The following is a 25510-nucleotide window of genomic DNA, read 5'->3' as shown; positions in this document are numbered from 1 at the left end:
AGCCTTGTTTGCTCAGACTGAGGACTCGAAGCACTTGCTGATGATGCAGCCTTCAGTGCAGATTACAACTGGTGGAAAGAAGACCAAAATTCTCCCAACTGGACTGCTCGGTGACATCATGCTAAATGAAAAAAAGATGGAAGTTGCCATCTTTTTCATTTTGTTTGGATCCACAATCTATGCTCATGGAAGCAGCAGTCAAGAGATCAAAAGCGATATTGCTTCGGGAAGTCTACTGCACAAGACCTCTTTAGAGTGTTGAAAAGCAGGGAGGTTACTTTGAGGACTAAGGTGTGCCTCATCCAGGGCATGGTAATTGCCTCATTTGCATGTGAATGTTGGACACTGAATAAGTCATCCGGAAGAAGAATCAATGCATTTGAATGACGGTGCTGGCAAAGACTCTTGAAAAGGCCATGGGCTGCCAAGAGAATAAACCAATCTGTCTTGGGAGAAGTCTAGCCAGAAAGCTCCTTAGAGGTTGGGATGGTGAGAGTTTCTCTACATACTTTGGACATGTTGTGCGGAGGAGCCAGTCCCTGGAGAAAGACACCGTGCTTGGGAAAGTGGTGGGGCAGTGAGAAAGAGGGAGATCTGCAACGGACGGATGGACACAGTGGCTGCAACAGTGGGCTCCAGCAGAGGACCACCTGTGAGCACAGCACAGGGCGGGGCAGCATTTTGTTCTGTGGTGCACTGGGTGGCTATGAGCAGGAATCCAAACAACAACAGAGCTTCCACTGTCTTTTCCCCTTTCTTTCAGTTTCACAGATGTTTGGATTGGGCTGAGCTGAAGCAGGTCAGGGCCCCACTTCCCTGCATGTCCAGGAAGTTGGCAGCAGATGGTGCCAGGTAAGATAACCGGTGAAACCAGATGCCCTGGGTTCAGAGAAAGCTACAAGGAGTGGACAAGCAATTCTCGCTGTTTCCAGACCCCATATGCTAATTGCTATAATTGCCACACATGCCTCACAACCCCTTTAAAAACCTCTGCCCCCCCCCCCTCCTGCTACTGAGCACGACTTCCCTGACCTGTTGGCCTAGGATCCAGGAGCTCCCCTTAATAAAGCTGTTTCTGTCTCCGCTCTCCCTTGTCCTGTCAGTTATGTCTGTCTGTCTCCCTGTACCTCAGTTTCACCTTTACAGTTTTATTTTAGCATTTCTACATATCGTACAAATAGACTGCTTATTCACTAGCTCAGTGTTAGGTTTCAACAAATAAAATTTAATCTTTTATAACATTTATTCTCTCTCTCTCAGAAGAGCATGTACACTCATTTATCTGGCAAGTTGATGCTGGCTATTGGTGTGAGGCCCCAATGCCTCTCCACATACAACTATTACCTGAATTCCTTACAATCTGACAGGTTCCAAAGTTGAGCATCTCTAAAGAGAGAGTGTAAGCTGCAACCTTTTCATAATTTAGCCTTGGGAGTCACACGGCCCCCTTCCATTTCTTTCCATTGGCTGAGGCATTCCTAAGGCCAGACTCAAGGGGAGGGGATGAGTGCTGTGTCCGAGGTACGCCAACCGCCCCATAAGACGAGGACATGGGTGGGAGAAATAGACGTAATTTTTTAAGACCCATTTAGTCCACATTCTCAACTGACGCATCTACTGGTCCTTTAGTAATGGCAATTGGGTCTACTGTCAAACACGTGGGGACTTCAGAAGAGTTGTGGGAAAATCTATTATCTGCTAATCCTATTTTGTATACAAAAAATGTTAAGCCTCCTCCTATGGAATAGCATTTATGTTTTCCTTCCAAGTCCCAATGTTCTAAGATGTATTAAGTCAAATTACATAGATTCAAATATTTAAAAATAAAAACCCATGGAATGGGTTAATTAATGGGAGAGTGGAAAAAGAGGGCTTCCATATTTGTTTTTGAATAGTGGTCCATTTATTAGTATTTATACTATTATGCTCTTTTTCAGACTTGATCTGATTTAAAGTAATCCTATTTACCTATAGTCGATATCAAAAGCTCTCAAACTTCATTGCACATCCGAATCAGCTAGCTACCTTATGAAAACACAACTTGGTGGGCTTCAGCCCCATCAGGAGATCTAGGGGCTAATCCAAATCCTGCATTTCTAACAAGTTTCCAGGCAACAGGAACACTGCTGGTCCTGGGATCACACCTGGAGAATTTCCGTCCTACATTGTTCAATTTAGAGAGATTTAAAAGAAACTGGTTGTCAAGTACTTCAGGGCTCAACTAATTTTCATAGAACTATTTTTAGATCAAATCTTTTCCGTTATGGCACAATGATTGCTTTTAGGTGTGCTTGAAATTCATAACTTGAGCAACGTTTTAAGAGAGACTGGGAGCTAAAAGCACCCATTTCCCCCAGGAGCTTCAATAACAGGATTCATACAATAAATATTTAATTATGAAACCTAGAAACCAGCAAACCCCAACAATGAGTGAATCAGTCCTTCGGTACATAAACCATTTCCTCTTCCTTTGGTCTGGCTTCCCCGCACTCATTAGCACAGGAGTGTATCACATTCTAGCGCCCTTCTCATCTATTCCGATGAAAACAAAGCCCAGAGCCATTGACACAAAGCTCCTGCAGCCATCTGTTTGTTTATTTATTTATTTATTTATATACATACGTGCTAGTTCTGGTTCCAAGTTATGGAACCACAGTCGTTAATAGCTGCCTAGTATAATGTAGGGACCCTCGTGTCACAATGGCTGAGTGCTTCGCTGCTGACCGAAAAGCGAGCAGTTTGAACCCATCCTGTGGTCCCAGGGACAGACAAACTGGCCATCTACTGCCATGAAAGGGATACCAAGAAGGCTGCCTGGGGCAATTCTAGTCTATCACAGGGGGCCACTGGGAGTCACAATCACCCTGACATCCCGCTGCACCACCACCACCACCACCACATAAAACTCATAAGCCCCCACTGATGTTTCCACGTGATTCAATGTGCACCAGAGAAGAAATTCCTGTAGGGCGGATGACGGCCTTGATTTTACTTTGTTGTTGCTGTTAAAAATATATTATTACATAAAAGCAAATATCGTGTTGTTTCAAAGTTTTATACTTTCTATATCTTTATATTAATGTTTATATTTTTATTCTCTCTTGGTGTTTTTGTTTGTTTGTGTTTTTTTCCCAGTGCTGGTCATTTCTCCCAAACCCTGGCAATCAGACCACAGGTGTAGGGGTCTCAGAGTGGTGAAGCCTGGCTGAAGGGAACTAACCCAACAGACAGGGATGGGTTAGAAGCCACTCTGCCAGCGGTGTGGTGGCAGCAGCGCTGTGCGTCCCATCCTGGGGCAGGGAGTGTCTACAGCTGCAGGGTCTGACAGCAGAGTTTCGTGTTCTCAGCTCCCAGCCACCCTTCCTGCTGGTCCATTTTCTACGTTTTCCGGGACTCCTGTTGATTCTGTGAGCGACCTGATACGCTCCGAATAAATCTCTTTTCTTGCTTGAGGGAGCCAGAATTTGGTCCCGGTATTTGTAGCCAAGAACTTGATGAGTATAGATTTGGCACCGTCTGATTCTCTTTCAGTGTGATGCCAGGAGCCACGGACTGAATCCTGGGAGACCCGCTTACCTATAAATGCCTTCATACAGCCTCTGTTTCCCCCCCCTACAACTGGAGACATACCAGACTCACCATTCTGCCTGTGGATTTTTTTTTCCATTTAAAGTATTTTAGAGGTCAATCCACCTTAACAGAGAGTTTATCAGAATGTTCAACATCCAGGTTTGGTGAGTTATGTCTGGAATCTTGGAAGGTTGGGGTGGCCTTCTGAGAGATAGCTGCTAGTCTCTATTCTTGGGATGCACAAGAAAATGACAGCAAGCAGAGGACCAAAGAAGAAAGGAATCCACACGAACTACAACCTTTTGAAACTGAAGGCCAGACGCACTAGCGCAGTGGTTCTCAACCTTCCTAATGCTGCGGCCCTTTAATACAGTTCCTCATGTTGTGCTCACCCCCCCCAACCATCAAATTATTTTCATTGCTCCTTTATAACTGTCAGTTTGCTACTGTTATGAACCGGGCAACACCTGTGAAAGGATCATTCAACCCCCAAAGTGGTCGCACCCCACAGTTTGAGAACCGCTGCACTAGATGGTGCCCAGCCTCCAATGCTGGGAGGTCCCAGATAGAATGGAAGAAGAGAGTAGAAAAACCTGAAATCTCTTTAAAAGTCTAGACCTACTGCACTGAGAGACTGGAGGAACCCCTGAGTCTATCGCTGCAAGATAACCTGTGAACATGGAGTTGAAACTATTTCTGAAAATGATACAAAAGAAACTGCCTTACAAAATAAGCGTGAATTATGTCAACATTTCCTGAAAAGCAGAGTTGAGACAGCAGGACGGGAAATTAGATCAATGGAAACAGAGCAAACGCATGAGACTAATGACAATGCTGACACATTGTAAGGAGCATTGGCAACACAGGGTTTGGGTTATGCACCCAGGAGCGGGGCCTGGCATCTCATTTTAACAAGCTCCCTCCATCATCCTTAGGCCCACAAAGGATGGAGAACCCATCCTTGTAAGAAGCTCAGTCTCCCCTTTCCAGATCCTGGAGCCCTGATGGAGAATTGGTGACGCACTGGACTGCGATCCACATGGTCAGCGGTTTGAAACCACCAGCATCCCCGCAGGAGAAAGACTGGGCTTTCTATTCCCATGGACAGCTGCGGTCTTGGAAACCCACAGGGCATCACCAAGAGTCAGCACTGACTTGATGGCAGCAAGTTTGGTTTGGTTTAGACACATTGTGAGAACCAATAGTACAGAATGGTTTGTATAAAATTGTCAAAGGGGAAAATTTGCTGTGTAAGCTTTCACCTAAAATACAATGAAATATTAAGTAAAAAAGAAAAGGTGATTTATAATGAAACAAACACAAATGTGCTGCCATTCAGTCAACGCTGACTCATAGGGAGCCTACGGACAGTCAGACTGCCCCTGTGGGTTTCTGATGCCATATATCTTTATGGAAGCAGAAAGCCTTGTTTTTCTCCTGGTGGTTTATAACTGCTGACCTTGTGATTAGCAGTTGACCCACTATGGCGCCAGGGATCCTGAGGTTGCCATCAGGCAAGCAATATTCCACTGTATGGGAACTGTATACTTTCTCCAACCAGTTTTGTGATGCCAGTTCAATTGCTTTGTCCTTTTGCTTTTATAAACAGTCCTCCAGGACTACGGGTGCTCCTACATCTCTGGACTTAGGGCACCTCTATTAGTAATCCATGCCCTCAGGAAGGAAACCCACAGGTGGGCCAGACTTCCCCACCAAGGAAATGACTGGCCAGGTTACATGCCCACCAATGATGTGTATGTGTCCCCTGTGCTCTGTAATGGAGGGATTATCTGATTGAGTCTTCCACTTGATGGTTTCTAAGTATTCTTTTTTAACACACATCAGGGCTGTGGGGATCTTGGTTTATTCTAGTTACTCGCTGCTCCTTAATGACTAATCTATCCCCCCACCACCAAAAAAAAAAAAATCCCCACAAAAAACAGCACCGAGTTGCTTTATTATCTGTTCCTTTATATCTTAATAATTAGAGATGGCTCAATGAATTTTCATTATACCGTTAAATAATGAAAATTTTATATGTGACAAGAGACTTCAGAAATTACCATGGAATTCAGAAATTACAGTGAAACTATTTTATCTACTTATATCTTTCCACGAATGTGTAATGCAACAACAACAACAAAACTCCAAAACCATTTACTGGGCACTTATGAAGTATAAACACTTCTGAGAGGAAACGATGCCATAAATTAGTTAAGGTTCATAAAGGACCACCAGTCCCGCAATGGGGCCTGTGCTTATGAAATCTGTGTTTCTCCTTTCTGCCTTTGTCTCCCATATGCAGTCCTTACATAACCCAATTTTCATTCACTGTCTGTCTCTCAGATGCTCTTTTGCACGCACACAAGGAGGATTATGTAAACACATACCTGCTGGATTTCTCTAAGAGCCACAGTAACTGGGAACACGACTGCCTGACTAGCGCTGCTCTGACGGGAAATGTTACAGGCTGACTCAGCTCACTGCATATGCAGTCCATCTCTTTCACCATGGACCAACTGTAACCTGAAACGAAAACAAAAAACAAAGCTCTTCTGACTGAAATTCTGAAAGTCAATTAAATAAAAACCTAAATTTCCTATAAACATATAAATTTCCATTAGAAAATTTGTTTCCATTCGAATTTGGTATTACTTAAAATACCACTGAATACTAGGACATATGTGGATAAAAATTAAATCTAAAATCATACCACAGTAAATTTAGGCAAAAACTAAAATGTTAAAAGGGGTTTACCAATATTGCAAGTAAAAAGAAGCACATTTAACCCTATTTTATTTACTTTAAAGATTCTCAGGTTCACCTTGAAGAAGGAGACCTCACATGGTCTAGGTAACTCCTTCAAGAGGTGGGAAATGGGAGAAGACCATCCGCTTGAGGCTACACAGCACGGAGACGAGGCTGGAACAAATCAATAGACCTCCACAGCAAGGGAAGGACAGCCCGGATGGAAAATCAAGCTGAGGCCAGGGAGGGGAACCTCGCCATTGCCTAGCAGACACTGACAGTTCCCTTGGTGAGGATGGTGGGTGCTTGGGGAAGGGATGCTAAACAATGATTGGACAATGGGCCAGATTTTATGTTCCTGGGTAGACATTACACATACGTTTCTATCCAATCCTCAGTGAACCACCAGAAAGGATTAAGCCCCATGATGACCTTGGGCCCTGACCTTGCAGGCAGCATGGCATGCCCCAGGGGCTATGGCAAGACTTAACATAGACGTCCTGCAGAATGAACTGAGCCCTGCCTCAAAGTTGCCCATACCCTTGGGCTGAGGACTGGGAGTCACTGGACTTTGGGGAGACCCCCGGGCATGGTGGGTGTCCGATGGACAGGGACCCAGAATCACCATGTATTTAGTACCTCAATGCCCTTTTCACAGTGGCATGACAGGTTTTGGTCTGTGGGCAGGGATCTGCACTTACAACTGATCCAGGAAGTTTCCTCCTGGCACCAATCCCCATGCTTAGGGTAAACAGAGCTCAACTGAACTGGAGCTCGAGCTATGTAGGGCAACAACACATGGGTTTTGGCTCCAGCTGGAAATATATTCACATAGACTCCTCAAGTGGTCATTACTGGAGGGCTGGGGATAAATGACAATGTCTTGCCTTTTTGTTTATATGTGTTTTGTTTTCCTGCCTTTAGTTTGTTTGCTTTCATTTTTTGTTTGCTCGTTGGCTTGTTGTTGTTCTTGGTCTAGTAGCATTTTGGGGGTTTTGATTTTGTCATAATACAGCTGCCAAAGTATATGCATGAGTCATGCACATCCCACAGGCAAGCAGATGGATGCTGGGCTCCCACTTCAACTCTAGCTCCAATCCAAGAACGGTTAGTTCTGATACCGTGGCCTTGCTCGAGACTCACCTTCATAAAATGATCACTGACGAGAAGGTACTACAGCAGCGGGTGGGGAAGACGGCAGATGGTACTGGCTATCAATCGGAATAGTGGCTGGGGTCTTACAGGCCAATCAACTTAAGTCCACATGGAAGAAGCACACCAGCTTGTGTGATCCAAAGTTGACAATAACAAAATCAATATGATGAAGGGAAAAGTATCAGAACTTAAATTGTGAACTCCTAATTGGTAGGAGGACAGTGGGAGCCCAAAACCCATCTGCAGAGTATCTAGTCAGAATGAGCCTCTGGCAGATCCCTTTCAGCTATAAGCAAGGGTCCTGAACAGCTTTACTATCAGAAAGAGATCACTGTAATCTTGATTATGCTGGATCAAACATGATACTGGGTCAGTAGACCTCCCCTTGACCCAACCTGAATTTGTTCTAGCTGCAAGTATCTCTTCCTTGTTCCGTGACAAAAACTTCTTCCCTGGCTTTTTAAATATCGATGGTGGTCTTTTCTCTCTTACTCATTATTGGTTTATTATCTTTATATTATTATTATTAGATTATCCTTACCACTTTATTTTTTGGTTTTTATCGTTGCTGTTGGTTTTCCCAGTTTGTGAAGCACCTAAGTAGTGGATGCATAGAGATAATAACTGAGGCAAGGATTTCTAGGCCTGTAGGGGTGGGGGGTGGGGAAACAGGGAGGGTCAGGGGATTTCAGGAGCAAATAAGGTAGGAAGGGGAGCACTAGAACTGATTGTGATTACACAGCTCTTTTTAAAAGTGATCTAAACATGAACAACAACAAAGAAAATGTTTTAAAATTGATTGTGGTAATGATTATAAAATTCTTCTTTATATGATTAAAGATATGTGTATTATGTGCCAATAACACTAAATTTTTTTAAACTAATTTTTTTAAGTGAAAAAAAAAGATTCTTGGGTTCTTTGTTAGATATTGGAAGAAAAAAAAAAAACAAGCATTACAAAAACCCAGCCCAGTGACAGCTGAACACATGCTGATGATTTTTTTCATTGCTTCCGATTTCTTTTTTAATCAGTTATATATACATCCATTGTGTCAAGCACATTTGCACGTGTGTTGCCATCATGATTTTCAAAACATTTTCTTTCTACTTGAGCCCTTAGAGTCAGCTCATTTTTCTCCCTCCCTCATGAACCCTTCATAATTTATTTTTTCATGTCTTACACTGACCGATGTCTCACTTCACCCACTTTTCTGTTGTCCATGCCTCTGAGAGAGAGTTATAGGTAGATCATTTTGATCACGTCCCCCTTTCTCCCCCCACCTTCCCCATACCCTCCTAGTATTGCTACTCTCGTTATTTCTATTTCTTTTTTGACTTATAGTGACCCCGTGGCGGTCCGAGCCCCACTGTTCTAACGGCTGCAGGTTGCCAGGCCTTTGTTCCGTGGTGTGTCTAGGTGAATGGGACCTGCCAACCTCGCGGTTAGCAGACCAGCACTTCGCCTTTTGCACCACTCTTAGGTATACTGCATCATTAACAGTCTCAATAAACGTATTTACCTCTGGGTTAATTTTTGTTTTCCAAAAGAAAGAGAGCTGCTGTGTATTTACTAGCTGTTTAAATGATATTTAACTTCTAATCCATTGTTTTGGGTAGTCTAAATTACTTGCACATATAATCTACTGTAGACATACATGAACACATACATGATTTTATATGTATGCTTTCCATCATGTTAAGACACTGAAAAAAAAAGACTCTGAAAAACACATTGCCTATTTATAAACATCAAGGAAAAAGTATTTCAAAGATTACTTTTTATATAGCCCTAACTAAATGCTATCAAGAGATATTTTATATAAATTCTAAATGAATTTGTTAACTTTGCAGCAAAATTCTTAATGAAAGAAGGAAAATGTCCTACTTTCTTTTAGGGTCTGGAAGATTATGCCTTTTGAATTAGAAAGAGAAATCGCTACTAGAAAGCTCAGGAGCCACGGTGGTTTAGTGGTTCCTCAGTGGGTGCGAACTGCAAGGTCAGCAGGTCGAAACCACCAGCCGCTCCAAGGAGAAAGACAGGGCTTTCTACTCCTGTAAAGAGGTACAGTCTCAGGAACTCACTTGGGTCGTTTGACCCTGTCCTATAAGGTCGCTGTGAGTTGGCATCAACTTGATGGCAGTGAGTTTGTTTGAGTTTGAATAGAAAACTCTCCTTACATGATTATAAACCTGCAAATCCCGTTTTTTAAACCTGTGTTACCAAAATGGAAGCTCGAGTTCAAGTTGGTAACCGTGACAGGACAGGGAGAAAGGCAGCCTGGAAACCTTCAACACCAAAGCAGTTTAAAGACCCAGCTACTGGCTCACGTCTCTTGAACTCCTTTACTGTGGCATCCAAACCTCCCCCGCCCCCCACGGGCCCTGCCCCCTCCTGAGCCTCCACTTGAGGTAGGGGAAGGAGAGTACTCAACGTTTTACAAATTGGTTCCAAGCATGTCAGGAGGCGGCTTCGATTCTTAGGGACCTTCCGAATAAATACTTCCCCTGGGGGCTTAGTGAGAGAAGGTCACCAACCACGCACGGCAGGGCAGGTCTGAGAGAGCAGAGAGAGGAGCCAGGCCTCCAACTCTATCAGGCTCCTAGGTATTGGGAAGGGGGTGTGTTTTGGTTTTTGTACCACGGTTGCTATTTTCATCTCTAGAGAGTTGTTTAACTTGCTCAATTAAAAATGTACACTGTGAGGATCTGACCTTCGTTGACTTTCTGAGGATGCCATCCCGTGGTCCAGCCCAGAGAGAATGTCACATCTGGAAAGAAGGAAGTCACAGTGTCTAGAAATGGTTTTGCATCCACCACTCGGCCACTTCCATTTGGACCAGGAAGAATATCAGCATTGATCCACACGGGGCGCTTCAGGTACCTCTTCATGTTTCCCAAGAGCATCATGGATGGTTCGACAGCTGCCAGACTGAAAACATACTTTGTGCCAATCACACACATGCCTACAGTGAGAGCTCTAAAGAAAGACATCCTTTTGAGCAGTAGTTTCTGTATTCTCAAATTCATAATAAAAGTGTAATACACTTCTGGTCATCTATCGCACTGACTTGTTTACAGGTGCTACAAAAATGCTTGCCTCTCTCTCAAAATGAAGACATGAATAGCACAGGATAGGATTGCCAATTGTGTTTTCACTTTGGTGTGTGCTTACAGCAGCACACGATGCTTCTGGTTTTGTCACTTGGAGAGTTTTCAAATTCAGAGGAAAAGAAGTTAAAAAAAAATGTAATGTCCTAACAACAGTGAGTACAGGAAGGAAGACAATGTTCTAACATTGATTGTGGCGGTGACTGCACCATTCAGCATGCTGGAACTACTGAATCGCAGGCTAGGTGAATTACATGTCACCAAAACTATCTTTCAAGTGTTGTAGAGTAATGCCTGGGTTAAATATAATCAAGCAACAGATAACTTACATCATTATCTTAGCATGCCATTATCTCTCAAAATGTTGACTTGTAGGCACTATGCATGATGGAACCTTACAAATCCTATCAATGCCACACTATATGTGGACAGAGAGAGGTTTAAGACTCCCTGTTAGAAAGGATGATTCAACGCAGCAACCATTTAAGAAAATCGTGAAGGTATCAACAAGGCAACACGTTAGAAGTGTTAGTAACTGGCAAAGCCACATTCATGAGAATGCTCAGGTGCTCCCAGGTCCCTGGCCTGGATAGCAAGGATCATAGCGGTCACCGAACCCTTGGGATGAGGATGACAATTCCATGAACTAACACGTGTGGCGCACTTAGGACAGTGCCTGAGACAAAACAGGTGTTCGTGTAACTATGGTTTTCATTAGTTCCACCTCAGATGTGCTACAATCCAACCACGTACAAACTCTTTTTATAAGAGGCGAGGATTTTGGAATGAAGGCGCTGAATCTTACTGTGGAGGAGTCAGAAACACATCCGAGGGAACGATCCATGGGGTAACAGTAAGCAAGGATCTGAGTATGAAGGAAGGCAGGACCTACCACGTGGAGTCACCTAGCATGGAAGAGCCAATGCTTGGTTTTAGGCAAGAGAAAACACTGGCTCCAGGTGGAACCTGGCTTCTGGTGTGGCATAGCCATCAAACTTAGATGGTTAAATCGGTTCTTCTTTCTGGGCCAAAGTTTCTTTGCTAATAAAGCAAAGTTGGAACATTCACGACTCTAAACGCTGAATGATCCTTATGCTGTTGTTAGCTGTTGAACCAGTTCTGACTCAGGGCAACCCAGTGTGTATAGAGTGCCTGTGGGGGTTACATAATCTATTGTTAACTTGACACTATTAAGAGTGAAGGGGTGGAGTTTAGCCCGTCAATCAGGTTGCAGCTTGCTGACCTCATTTGGAGGCACTAAGGAGACAAATAGCTCACTGGAGGCAGACACACACTCACTCCTTATAAGGCATTCCTGTTGACAAGCCACATGGAGCTACACTTATGGCAGTCAGAGCCTTGGAGCTGGAGGAGCCACATGGAGACCCTCGCCAGCACTAAGATGCTTTTACCACCACTGGATCCATGAGACTTTCCACCCACTGGCCTGTGATCTTCCTGCACTTGGTGTCACTGCATGTGTTGCATGAGCTGAAGAGGAAACTACAGATTGGTACTGGACATAAGGTCTAATATCAGACTTAGGGACTTGATCTGGATTGGGCTGGGAAGTTTTCTTACTGTACAATTACTCTTTATTTAAAGCTCTTTCCGACACACTTATGAGCGTCTATGAATTGGTTTCTCTAGTCTACCCAGACTAACACAGTGCCTAAATATATATATATAGTTCTTTAAGTCATAAGTCATTGTTAAGCCAAGCTCCTACAGATCAAGTTTCTGTACACCCATTCATTCATCAACAGAACAATGAGCTTTGATGGTCTACTGAGTCCCATAATAAAAGGTCAGAAGGCCATCATTAATCCCATGAGTAAGATTTCCAAGAGCTTTATAATTCTTTAAGGTGCTATCAATTTCAAAGTGCTGCACAGGGATGAGTTTGGATAAATCCTGGTATCCGTCAGAGCTGGTCAACTTTGGAGGTGTCACAATGAATTCCTGGATTTACGTGGAGTTTTTGCATTGCCACCAAAATAGCACAGAAGTCAAGATTGTTGGGAGAGCGGCAGGAAAGGAAATGACACCTATCCTTGCTCTTTATTTTCAAGGACTCCCAAATGTACAAAATCACTTTTGTAAGAAACCTTTTGGTTGACAAATTCAACATCAATTCCCTCATACACAAAGGCCAAACATAAATCATGCAATGTCGCATTTAACTCTTCAGCAAAATGGCCTCCCCTTCCTCTCTCGCAGGCTCCTTCCTAATGAAAGCGGTTACTCTGGTCAGGTGCCCTCGAGTCAGTTCCATCCGCAGCGACCCCGGCACAACAGAAGCAAACATGGCTTGGTGCTGGTCGTCCTCGCATTGTTCCTCTGCCTGAGCCCATGGCTGCAGCCAGGGTGCCAACCCGTCTCACTGCGGGCCGGCCTCTTTTTCACTGCCCCTCTATTTTATGAAGTGTGATGTCCTTCTGCATCGACTGCGCTCTCCTGACAACAGGCCCATGGTATGTCATACGAGCTCTCGCCATCCTCGCCGCTAAGGAGCGCCCTGGCCATACAAGTAACATTTTAATGTTACCATTCGATTATACAGGAGCCTTGCGATGTAGTGGTTATGCATCGGGCCGTGATCCGCAGTTCAAGGTCACCAGCTGCTCCGAGGGAGACAGGAAGGGCTTTCTATTCCTGTAAACAGTTAGTCTTGGAAACCCAAGGAGGGTTTCGATTCAGGGGCAGTGGGTTTGGTATTGGTTATTATATCATAGGGCTGCTTACAATAAGCTCCTTTATAAAAATTAATTTTAGCCTCATAGAGTCCCCCCCCCAAAAAAAAAACAATTTTAGCAAACAACTCAGTGGGTCTTAGGTCCATTCCTAAAGCATCCTGGGTCTATAATTCTATTTTTAGTTTGGAAACAAAGTACAAGGATCGATAACCAGACACAAATACATGTGGCTATTTCCTCTCTCTGCCCCTCGACAACATGCGAAGCAGATCCAACATGTTTGTAGAAATACCTCTTGAAATCCAGCTTGATGCCTTTATTGCTTTTCACAGCTTCAGCCAGCCACTCCTGGAGAGTGTTATCGCTGCTCACCTCTGGAGGATGCGCCATGACTGGCTGGCCGTGTTCGGATCCCTCTTCGGGAAGAAGGACATCGGCCTCTATCATGTGCACAGCACCTGTCCAAACAAAAGACCGGGAGTGAATGCTAACAAAACAGTGGGCAGAGCTACGGGAGACGGGCTGGTCTTTTCCCGGAAGATGGAAGGAAGCAGAGAAAACGAACGTTTACTGAGTAACGGCTCTGTGCCAGGTGACTCGACAACCTGATCTGCTGTTCCTCCTTTGCACAGGCGACCACACGGGGGCTGGAAAGGTAAGTGATTTTCCTTCTGGTCTGACGTGGCTGTTAAATTTCTTCTTGATATCTAACAAAGTATGCATGCAGAGGGAATATTAGTAAGTCTTCCTTTACTTTTCTGGGAGTAAAACCTAGAACTTTTTTCTTCTCTCTCTCCAGATCATTAACCACACATATTTACTGCCCAAGGAGCCCATGGGTATAATGGTTAGGAGTTGGCCTACCAACTACAAGGTCAGCAGTTCAAAACCATCAGCTGCTCCGCAGGAGAAAGGTGGGCTTTCTGTTCTTGTAGAGTTATCGTCTCGGAAACCGCAGGGGCAGCTCTACCCTGCCCTAAAGGGTTCCTGTGAGTCGGCAGGACTGGATGGCAGCGAGTTTACTGCCCTCGTGATGGCTTTACGGAGCCCTCCTCTCACCTTGACATACACACCCAAACTGCTTTGTGAATGCCATGCCCATTCCTTGTCTTTTGGCTCAGTCGTGGCGAGCCCTCTTCCTTAACGGACGCTGTCCTGTCTCCAATCTAAATCACTCATATCCTCAAGGCTTGTTCTCTCAGAAGTCTTTCGCGCCTTTTCTGAACATACACGGACACGCACAGTCTGTAAAAAGTGACAGTGCTCTGAAGATGTTTTTTTCTGTAGTTGGATGGGTGGCTTTTGCCGCAATAACTATGAGTGGGGGCAGATTTCTCAGAACTCGTGACCGTGAGAGACATGAAATACAGTACAATTCTACTAGATCTCCACAGATTGACGTCTACCATTATTTGGTAAAGGTTTTTGAATAGATTATAGCAATTGGAATTCTAGAAGACTATATACTCCATTCTTGGCATCCTGTTAATTATTATAAGTTAATCCAGTTTTTAAAATTCAGTGACTTTTAAATTCTGTTTGGCGCATGTCCATTGTGCATCCTATTTGTGTAATCAGTGTGAACCATCCTATTTTTCTTTTTTCATTTAATCTATAAAGTTTGATGTATTAACATGGTCCACTATCTTACATCACTCTAAATAGATTCTATTCTATTGAATTCTAGCCAACAGTTTGTCTGATCCATTCACTAATTATTGAGAATTTAGGTTTCATGTTTTACCCTCCTCCCTAGCATTTCTCTTCTAAAAACATGTTTATACAAATTACTTTGGGGTTAGGGAAAAGATTGTTTGAAGATTAATATGCCCTAAGTAAAACTGTCAGCTCTGGAGTATGAAATCACCAAGTGTTGTATCATCTGACCAAGGAATAGGTACCGGTTCAAAGACCGTCTTTAAAAAATATTTTTTTATGGACAGATTTTATTGTCTGTTAGAAGCATTCTATCCTGCATGGTTTACATTGAATTCTGATTAACCAACTAAGTAGTCACAGCCGCAATGACAAAAGAAGCAAGGGAAATAGAAGCAGAGAAAGCTGCTTCCTTTGAAGAGTTTCTAGGAGCTGACATTTATTTTCTGTAGCATTTAAATTCTTCAAGCACCAAATTGCCTTATTTCTGAGATGAATTCAACTGCTGGCTCAATTCCCATCTGTCCTAACAACAAACCTTCATTATGTGAGGGACCCGAGAGCTTCTTGTAGTCCAGAGCTTTCTGAGATGTGGGAAAGCCCATGGACAAGCCTACTGCAGGAGAAATACTAAGTTCCTTATTACCAAGCAGGGGTTCCTGTTGCTCGATGCCATCACGGTGGCTCTGACTCACAGCGACCCTGTGCACAACACGAGGGCACACTGCCCGGGGCTGGCCATCCTCACAATTGTTCCTCTGCCTGAGCCCAATGTTGCGGCCACTGTGTCCATCCGTCTTGCTGAAGGCCTGCCTCTTTTTGACCAGTACGTTCTATCTCATTAGTTCACATGACAACCCTGCGAGGCCGGTGGGAAACAAATGAAATGACAGATCAAAGAGTCTCACTCTCCATGTGAGTTCTGGTCTGTACCAATATGTGTTCTCTGGTCTAGCCAGACTGGTAAGAGTCATGGTAGTGGGGGTGGGGCGGGAATATTAATCTTAGACTGTGCAACTTTGCTAAACTCATTTATTAGTTTTAGGGGTTTTTCGGCTTTGTTTTGCTTCCATACATTCCTTGGGCATTTCTCAAATACAAGATTAGGTCATCTCACAGGCAGCCCGTCCCTGTCTTAAGACAAGGTTCCACTCTGATGACTCCTTGGAATTTGGTTCCAACTAAGTTGAATACCTTCTTTTTCTCTTAAGTTTTCATTATGATTATATTTTATTGTCAGTATCTTTATAGATCCAACCGTGGAAGATCTGTAAGTGAACATGGGAGAATGTTAACAACAGCAAATTCCATGCTGCCCCAATGTACGACAGACTACAGGCGTTAAGCTGGACAAAAGGATAGATGGTCCTAAACGTGGTTTGATGTAGCGTGACTATATTGTAAGTCACAGACTCTCTGTAGTTTATGTCTTCGACTCTGTTCTGAATGCGTTTTATTTTCTGTCCATGTTAAGAGTGGCAAGAGAAGCCATGTGTTCTTGTTCCCAATCTTAGTGGGGGTAGCACGCAGCTTTTCACTATGAAGTATGATGTTGGCCAGGCGTATCAAGATAATTTATACTGTCTGGCGGTACTGTGGCCTGCTGATTACGTGTTGAGCTACTAACCATAAGGGTAGCAGTTTGAGACTACCAGTCGCTCCTCAGAAGAAAGATGAGGCTATCTACTCTCACAGAGTTCCTATGTCAGAAACCCACAGGGGAAGTCCTACCTATTCCATAGGGTGGCAGTGAGTTTGGACTTGGTTTGTTGGCGGTACTGTGGGCTGGGGGTGGGCTGCTAACCTCAAGGCAGCACGTCAAAGGCACAGCACTTTTCAGGAGAAAGGGGAGGCTGTGTGCCCCCGCAAAGATCTATAGCCTCAGGGACCCTACCCAGGGTTGCTCTGGATTGCATTCAGCTCCTCAGCAGTGGGCTGGCTCTGGTAACAGCATCAGTTGTGCTTTGGTGCACAGGGGCCTCGTCTCTCCATGCAGCACTCGCTCACTGTCAGGACCTCTCCTGCCTACAGTGGAGAAGAGTCAGCATCTGTGGGGCACAGGAGCCTGATCTTAACACTTTCACTCACAGCACGGTGACAGGCAGGGCAGTTCAGTAACACAGAAAGGCTTCAAACAGGCAGAGGGAAGGGAAGCCAGTGCTGGAAAACAACCAAAGTCTTCAATTATGGAAATGTGTTCACTATGCAACTTAAAATAGGGCCCTTGATAGACTTGGTGATACATAATTTATAGTTATGTCTCCAACACTGGAAAATATGCCCACGTATGCAAAAGTATCTGGATTCATCTATTACCGAGAGCAGCACAAGCGACTGTCCAGCCTTACTTTGCAGCGCCTCCTTCATCCTGGCCTTGTGATTAGCGGCATGATACCAGGTGATCTCCGCGCCATCTCTTGCTGTAATCTGGTTATTTCTCAGAAAATATTCCAGGATGTTTTCACTCCAAGACCCTAAAACAAGAGCGTTCACATGTGAGGGAATAGGTTCTTTGTGGAGGAAGACATTTGTTACCAATCAAAGAAGGAAGAGGATATTCTGAAGGGGAACAAGGGGATCAGACTGGAAACATTTTTTGAAGATTTTGAAAACAAAGAACATACATTATGATGTGGTAGTCATAATGACATTGATAGATATTTTAGTAAGTACGTGTCATGTAATGTAAGAATTCATAACCCATAGTCTATACCCCCTACCCAACTGCTGCCTAGTGGATTCTGACTCATAGTGACCCCGTGCGTGAGTGCTTTCAACAGTGTTATTTGCATATAGTTCACATATTATGAAATTCAATAGCTCAATCATATTAAGAAGAGTTGTACAACAATCACCAAAATCAGTTTTAGAATATTTTCTTTGTTCTTGTACTCATTGTTATTAGCTCCCCATTTCCCCCAACCTCTCTTGCCATAGCCCCAAGTAACCATTAATCCAGTTACTGTCTTTATAGATTTGCCTATCCTGGATTCATATACAGAAAAATATTAAAAACAAATAAATTAATAATAGCAAAGTAAAATGGATAAAAGCCTCAATAGAGAAAATAATAAAAACTAGAACAAATTTAAATAGATCACGAATCAAATGATAGGGTGCTAAATTTTAATCTAACTGCATCTAAAACAATCTACTTTCTAACGCACTCTGCATGTTAGCAGGGCTGTGCACATCCTGGTCCATGATCACAGGAGATTTCCCAGGAGATCAATCCACAGGTACTTCCCCGTTGCTTTTTTAAAAATGGAAACATCTTTAAAATGAGTCTAAAGGAGATCAAGTGAGGAGATATTACATTTTAACCTAACCACGTCAATCATGATCGACTTGACAATGCTCTCAGTCTGATCAAAGAGCTATCCACATTGACTCTCAATATAACTGGAGGGCTTTTCTGTATATGAAATCTAGGAGAGGTAACTCTCTACAGACAGTACCTGGATGAATGGTCCCCTGGGGAGATGGGGAACTAATGATGATGGCTATAAGAATGAAGAAGGTGTTCTAAACAGATGGTGGCGGATGACTGCATACCTCTTCTTGATGTGACTGAGCTATTGAATGGTACAAGCTGTAAATAAAACTGGGGGAAAAAGCAATACATTTTAAAGAATACTTTTCCTTTCACTTATCTGCACTAATAAAACATCTTTCTAGTTTGCCATTTCACTAAGCATGAAGCCAAAAAACAAACCAAAAAAAAAAGAGAAAAATAACTCAATAGGAAAAAAAGCAGAAAATATTAAAACCAAAACAAATTAAAAATGGATGAAAAGAGAGATCGGACGATAAGGTGTTAAGTTTTAACCCAACAAGTTCACTTTCTAAGGCATCCTGCATGTCAGCCAGGCTTTTCACAATCCTGGTGTATCATCAGAGGGGACTCACCATGGCAGCGGTTCTCAACCTGTGGGTCGGGAGTCGAACGAGCCTTTCACAGGGGTTGCCTGATTCATAACAGTAGCAAAATTACAGTTATGAAGTAGCAATGAAAATAATTGTATGGTTGGGGGGAGGGGGGGTCAACGCAACACGAGGAACTGTATTAAAGGGTCGAGGTATTAGAAGGTTGAGAACCACTGCACCAAGGGCTTAATCCAGTGTATTTGCCCTTCACTTTCTTTTTTAACTGAAACAACATTAAAATGGGTCAAAAGAGAGATCAAATGGTAAGAGGTTACAATTTAACCTATGTCTGTCATAATCGACTTTATAGTGCTCTCTCTGATATGACTATTTACATCCCTCAACTATGATCAGAGGGAATTCCTCAGAGGCTTTAATTCATGCATGGAACCTGCAAATGGATTCTGGGCTTCCAATGTCATCCATAACCTCCTGCAAATCAGGTGTTCAGAACTTAATCACTGATACCACTCCCCCCATCTGATTTGGATTATATTAGTTACAATCCTTGGATCACACAGGCTGGTGGGCTTCTTCCATGTGAATTTAGTTGACACCTCACTTAGATGGTTACTTGTTAAAGACAAGACTTTAAGAGCCTAGAAGCTATTCCTTCTGGTAGCCGGGCACCACATAGTTTCTTCACCACACTTTGCTATAGCACTCACATCTTCGGTGATTTACTCATGAGGGTGAGTCACTATCAAGCAGGACCATTGCATAAGAACTAATTGTTCTTAGATTTGGGCTAGAATTAAGTGGAAGTCTCAAAGCCATTCATGATCTACAGTTTATATATGTCTCTGGTTCGTCCATCACTGTCACTTTATGTTATAGAACATTATCCATCATCCCCCCACAGGGTTATCACTTGGCTGTGGGTTCTCAGATGGCTGTGATTGTCGGTATTAAAACTGGCTGTTTTGGAAGGCACATTAGTTATTGGATATACTTGAAATGCTCATTGGAAAGCAGTAAAATCAAAGAATATTCTATGATAAATTATATGGCTATTCAAAATTCAGTTTCTGAGCAATTCCAGATGACTAAGAAAAACAGCAATCGTGTGTGTTACCAGGGGGAGAAAAGTTAATTCTAGTGAATGTTTCCCTGACACCTTCCAATTAAACACATTGTTTAATAAAAGTAACTTAGAAATTAATAGTAAAATTCCATCCCCGTCAATGTGGAATTAAAAACATTTGAAATGGCAAAGTTCTCCTTCCCCTTTTGATGGCCTTAATTCTGGTTGCTACCTTGGCCTTTGCCACACTGCGTAGTCTTTCAGAATGTAAAGAGGCTCCAGTCATCTGTGGTTTGGTGCAGCATTATCACTGTTTTCAGGTCGGTGACCAGTTTGAAGAACGGACAAGTCAGCAGTAGAAGAAACACACGCCCCAGGCTCCTGAGGAGCAATGATGAGGAGACTTGGGCTTGCTTAATTTGGACACATCATCAGGAAAGACCAACTGATGTAAGAGGACACGAGGCTTGAGTAAAGCAGCGAGTCGTGAAAATGGATCAGTGAACACACAAGCTCGAGCAGTGGACTCCAGCATCCTGAGGGTCAGGAAGACCATGCAGCAAGGTTGGATTCTGTCTGAAATAAGTCACTATGATTTGGAGCCAACTTGATGGCCACTCACAAGAGCACACAGGCCTAAACGTCCCTGGCTGGTCCCAACAGCACATTCAACTGATCGAGAGGCTGAAAGGTTGGGTCCACTCAGAGGCCCCTAAGAAGTAAGGCCTGGTGACCCGCTTCCCCGAAAGTCCATCAGTGAAACCTCTCGGGAGCCCTGCTGCACACATAGTACTGGCTAGCTGGCACCTGAAACAAGAAACGGGTCTGAAAACAAGGCCAAGGAAATGCAAACCGAGTTTCATTTGTTTTAATAAGAAAAAAAAGAGCTAATTATGAATCTTCATGGCCAGTACAACCCCGGCAGGTCCTGAAAAGGAACAAATTCTGGATTCCTTATGAGATTGTTTAGGATCCATCAGGATGGAACCAAACTGACCGAACAACAACTCAAAAGAGTAAATTGGAATATCCTACACAACCCTATCTATTCACATACAAAAAAACCAACTAGATAATTTTTAAGGGGCTCCTGGGGAAGATGCAGGGAAGGGAGGGGGCAAAGGGGAGCCGTTGTCAAGGAGTTTAAGGAGAAAGAAAATATTGTGAAGCTGATTGTGGTAGCAATTACACAATACTGCAAGCTAGCTGCACACCACTGGATGTTATTCATGCTAGCTCTAAGAGCTCCCAATAAAACATTGAAAAAGATTACATTGGAAACTTTGTGGGCAGTGAGTTTATGTCAGTGGGGAGGAGTCCCTGGGGATGGAGTGGAGAATGGCTACACAGCTCAAAGAATATAATCAAAGCCACTGAATGGTACCTATAACCCTGCAAAACTCACTGCCGTCGAGTCACTTCTGAGTCAGTGCCACCCCACAGGACAGGACAGAACTTCCCCTGCGGGTGGCCCAGACTGAAACACTATGGGAGTTTCAGAAAGCCTCAGTTTGCTAGCTGCAGTCTTAGAAACCCAGAGGAGAATTTCTACTGAATTGTACACGTAGGCATTGGTAAGGTGGTAGACATTCTGCTGTGTCTACTGTGAACAATAAAAATAACATCTGTTTTTCTAGGTAAAATGGAGACCAGTATGTCGAGGTTCTATGGTAGGAGAACGAACGACCTCCTGATGCAACAGCAGCGTCTTAATCCCTGTGTCTGTCAGAACAAGTGTAAGAGGGCATTAAGGGTGCAGCTGGAGTGAAGGCGGTTCATCAGCTGACCTTGAGACAATCCTGGATTCTCCAGGTGGGCTCAGTGTAATCGTAAGGGCATTATGAGTGAAGAAAGGAGGCAACAGAGTCAGCATCAGAGTGATGCCGTGTGAGAGGATTCTGGCTTCATGTGTGGAGAAGGGGCCACCAGCCAAGGAATGCAGTCAGCCTCCAGAAGCTGGAAATGGAAAGAAGACAGATTCTCTCTCCAAGGCCCCCAGAAGGAATGCAGCCCTGCTTTAACCCAGTGAGATCCATGGAGCTTTCTGGCCTCCAGAACTGGAAGCGAATAGATCTGTGTTGTTCTGAACCTCCAGGGGTCATTTGTTACAGCCCCATGTGCCACCAAACTAACACGACTGCCAGCTGTGTAAGAGAGAAAATCAGCAGTGAAAAGGAGAGATGTATCTGAACGTATACACAAAAACAGTAGCCACTTGTGTAGAAGAAAACCAATTAGTTGGGGCATTTGGTGGATTTTGTTGTTGTTGTTGTTATAAATTCTGTGTCTGTTAAGTTTTTAACATTGAGAATGTATTATAGTTGTTACTAGGTATCTGCAGGGTGTGTGTCTGTGTGAGTCCTGGGGTGGGGGGTGGGGTCTTTCTTCTAGGACCACTGTGGATGGATAGATGCTCAAGCCCCTTGTATGAAATGGCATAGGATCTGCCTATCAATGAGCCTTGGTTGTGCTCTGTAGAAAGATAGGGTTAGGTGAACAAGCGGCCATCAAGCTCAGAAGCAAAAAAGCCCACATGGAAGAAGCACACCGGCCAGTGCGATCACGAGGTGCCAAGGGACCATGTATAAGGCATCATGCAAAAAAAACCCAAAACAACGATGTAAGTGTGTGTATGTATGTGTATATATGTGTATATGTATATGTACATATATACCATATTAAATGAAGGGGGAAGTGCAGAGTGGAGACCCAAGGCCCAAGTGTCAGCCAATGGAGATCCCCTCATAGAGGGGTTTAGGAGAGGAGATGGGTTAATTAGGGTGCGAGGTAGTGCCGATGAAGAACACAGCTTTCCCCCAGATCCTGGATGCTTCCTCCCCCCAACTACCATGATCCGAATTCTACCTTGCAGGCTTGGATAGGACAGAGGCTGTACACTGGTACATATGAGGGCTGGAGGCACAGGGAATCCAGGGTGGATGATACCTTCAGGACCAAGGGTGTGAGGGACGATGCTGGGAGAGTGGAGGGTGAGTGGGTTGGAAAGGGGGAACTGATTACAAGGATCCACATGTGACCTCTTCCCTGGGAGAGGGACAGCAGAGAAGGGGGGAAGGGAGACTCTGGATAGGGCAAGATATGACAAAATAACGATGTATAAATTACCAAGGGCACATGAGGGAGGGGGGAAAGGGGAGGAAGGGGGGAAAAAAAGAGGACCTGATGCAAGGGGCTTAAGTGGAGAGCAAATGCCTTGAGAATGATTGGGGCAGGGAATGTATGGATGTGCTTTATACAACTGATGTATGTATATGTATGGATTGTGGTAAGAGTTGTATGAGTCCCTAATAAAATGTAAAAAAAGAAAAGAGGAGAAAAAATGATTAGGGCAAAGACTGTACAGATGTGCTTTATACAATTGATGTATGTATATGTATGAACTGTGATGAGAATTGTATGAGCCCCTAATAAATTGTTAAAATTAAAAAAAAAAGAAAGATAGGGTTTTCTAGTCCCATAAAGGGTTACAGTCTCAGAAACCCACAGGGGCAGTTCTTGTCTATCCCATAGGGTCACTATGTCAGGAATGATTAGATGAGTCAGTTGGGTTTTCTCTGAAGATCACCTATGCATAGCCTCCATGCATTGCCTCCCATATACTTTAAATCACCTCCGGAGTATTTACAATACCAAACACAATGCAGTTATTATGTAAACAGCAGTTTGTGCTTGCTCCACCTTAGCCTTTGAGGGATTGCTTTGATCATTTCATTGCTTTTTTATTTTCCAAATATTTTTTATCTGAAGTTGGATGTGGCAACCAAAGACTGCCTGTAATTATTTTTTAATAGGGGTGAGAAAATCATTCATATGATGGAAGAATCTGGTTAAAAATTAATCTCATCAATAACCTGGGAATGAGAATAGAATTGATCTGGAACATTTCCCATACTAGCACACATTTTATTCAGATTTTGTAAGCCCTGCATCAATTCACAAGAGAACCTCCATTTATAGCCTGGTAATGAGGAGAAGGTGGCAGTGTTTTGAGTTGACCTTTGCCCTACATTCAGATTTTTTTTTAAAGGGAAAACTAAGCATTAAATGGATTTATTCTGGGATGTAAGAAAAAGAACCCCAGGCTTAAAAGAGAGCGAGGGGGGGGGTAGGGGGAGGGAGGGAGGAAGGGAGAGAGAACTCTGATCTAAAAAGAATGTTGCATGAAGCTTAAACACCATCCTTTGAACGATTCACATCCTTTGATCCAATAATTCTTGCTATGGGAAATGGGGGTGAGGAAGTCGATTATGCGTGCAGGGTTCACAAATGAGGAACTATGCAAAGATGTTCTCGAAACTCCAAAGAAACAATGGATAATTTCCTGAGATGTATTTAAGACACTGTTTAAATATATTAAAGTATATCTGTTTGATGAAATACAGTTCAAGCAATGGGAAAAAAATCTTTTTTTCTGTAATCTTCATGATATTTTCTTAAAAGTGAGATTTGTCAGACAAATGCCAGAAAGTTACTAGCAGTTTCTCTGAGTACTGGCAGTGTGAAGAAAGTTTTTCCTCCTTCAAGATACTTCATAAATGTTCTATAATGAGCGTCTGATATAGTTACAACCAGGAGTTAAAAATAAAGCATGGCGGGGCGGGTGGCACGTTATGCGACTACGTAAGGGTATGTAAAAGACGCTGTAACCTTCTGAATACTGTGCACGCCCGACTGGAAACGCCTGATTCCAGGGCTCAGACCACAGCTCCCCAAGGTTGTGCAACTGTAAGCTGGAAGAATGCCTAGCCACATGGCTTCGTCTGCAATTCCCACTCCCTCCCAGTTCCCGGAGAGAAGCCACACTGGCCTTGGGCCTGCGGAAAGGGGCTGAGGTCGCGGCACCTTCTTTCTATACGAACCATGACCTCGAACAGCCAGGCCCTGGCCATTCTTCTCCTTCCCCGACCCTCTCGCCTGAACGCCCACCCCAGGGCCCCAGGTCCTCGCCCTCGAGGGGGAGGGCACGTGGCTCCCAGCCCGGCTGTCGCAGGGCTCCCGGGGCCGACGCGAGCCGGGCGGCTAGGTGGGCCCGAGGGGAGGAGCCGCCTGTAGCGCCCCCACGCGGGCAGGAGGCCCGGGCGGCGAGCCAGGCGCTCCCTCCGCCAGCCCGCGCCGCGCCCGCGCGGACCCTGCTCCCGGCGCGAGCCCGCGGCGACCTGCGCTTACCCGGGCTCCCGGCGGCCGCTGTCATGGTGACCGATGCCGCAGTTCGCGCAGGCGCGGGGCGGTGGGCGCGCGGCCGACCGTCGCGGGTGGCGTGGCAGCCCGACTGAAGGCGCCGCGGGCTCTGGACACCGACAGCCTCGGGGCCGCCGGGCGCGCGCTTCCGAAGCGGAGCCGGAAAGGGGCTGGAGCGGCGCGCAAGCGCACAGGCTGTGGCTCCGGTCTCCGGCGCGCGCTCCCCACCTCCCGCGCCGGCCCGGGCAGCGGCCGCGCCCCGTGCGGGTCGCCAGTCTCCGGTAGCACCGGGTGGAGCCGCCCCGGTGGGTTTCGGAGACTGGAACTTGACGGGTGCAGAAAGCCCCGTCTTTCTCCCGCGGAGCCACAGTCCTGAGCCCGCCTAGTTCGCCTTTTTGAAAGGCGTTGTTGCTGAACATTTGCCGCT

The 25510-nt window shown here is 44.4% G+C and overlaps 1 protein-coding gene across 2 annotated transcripts in view; it reads right to left on the bottom strand.

Moving 5' to 3' along the window:
• Positions 1–25270, bottom strand: part of FAM151B (family with sequence similarity 151 member B) — a 44983-nt gene extending 19713 nt beyond the window's left edge. The window contains exons 1-5 of one of the 2 annotated variants that reach the window (XM_075541225.1): positions 25072–25270; positions 17282–17407; positions 13570–13735; positions 10185–10402; positions 5961–6096 (exon numbers count right to left, since the gene is read on the bottom strand). In XM_075541225.1, coding sequence (XP_075397340.1) covers positions 5961–6096; positions 10185–10402; positions 13570–13735; positions 17282–17407; positions 25072–25096 — 671 coding nt within the window. In that variant the 5' untranslated portion in view covers positions 25097–25270. The remainder of the gene's footprint in view (positions 1–5960; positions 6097–10184; positions 10403–13569; positions 13736–17281; positions 17408–25071) is intronic. The other variant, XM_075541224.1, reaches the window with a different exon arrangement.
• Between the last annotated feature and the right edge of the window lie 240 nt (positions 25271–25510).

The sequence above is a fragment of the Tenrec ecaudatus genome, chromosome 2, assembly GCF_050624435.1.
Source record: "Tenrec ecaudatus isolate mTenEca1 chromosome 2, mTenEca1.hap1, whole genome shotgun sequence".
Classification (NCBI taxonomy): Eukaryota; Metazoa; Chordata; class Mammalia; order Afrosoricida; family Tenrecidae; genus Tenrec; species Tenrec ecaudatus.
Note: the sequence above shows the minus strand (reverse complement) of the source record. Positions and strands in the feature narration are given on the sequence as shown.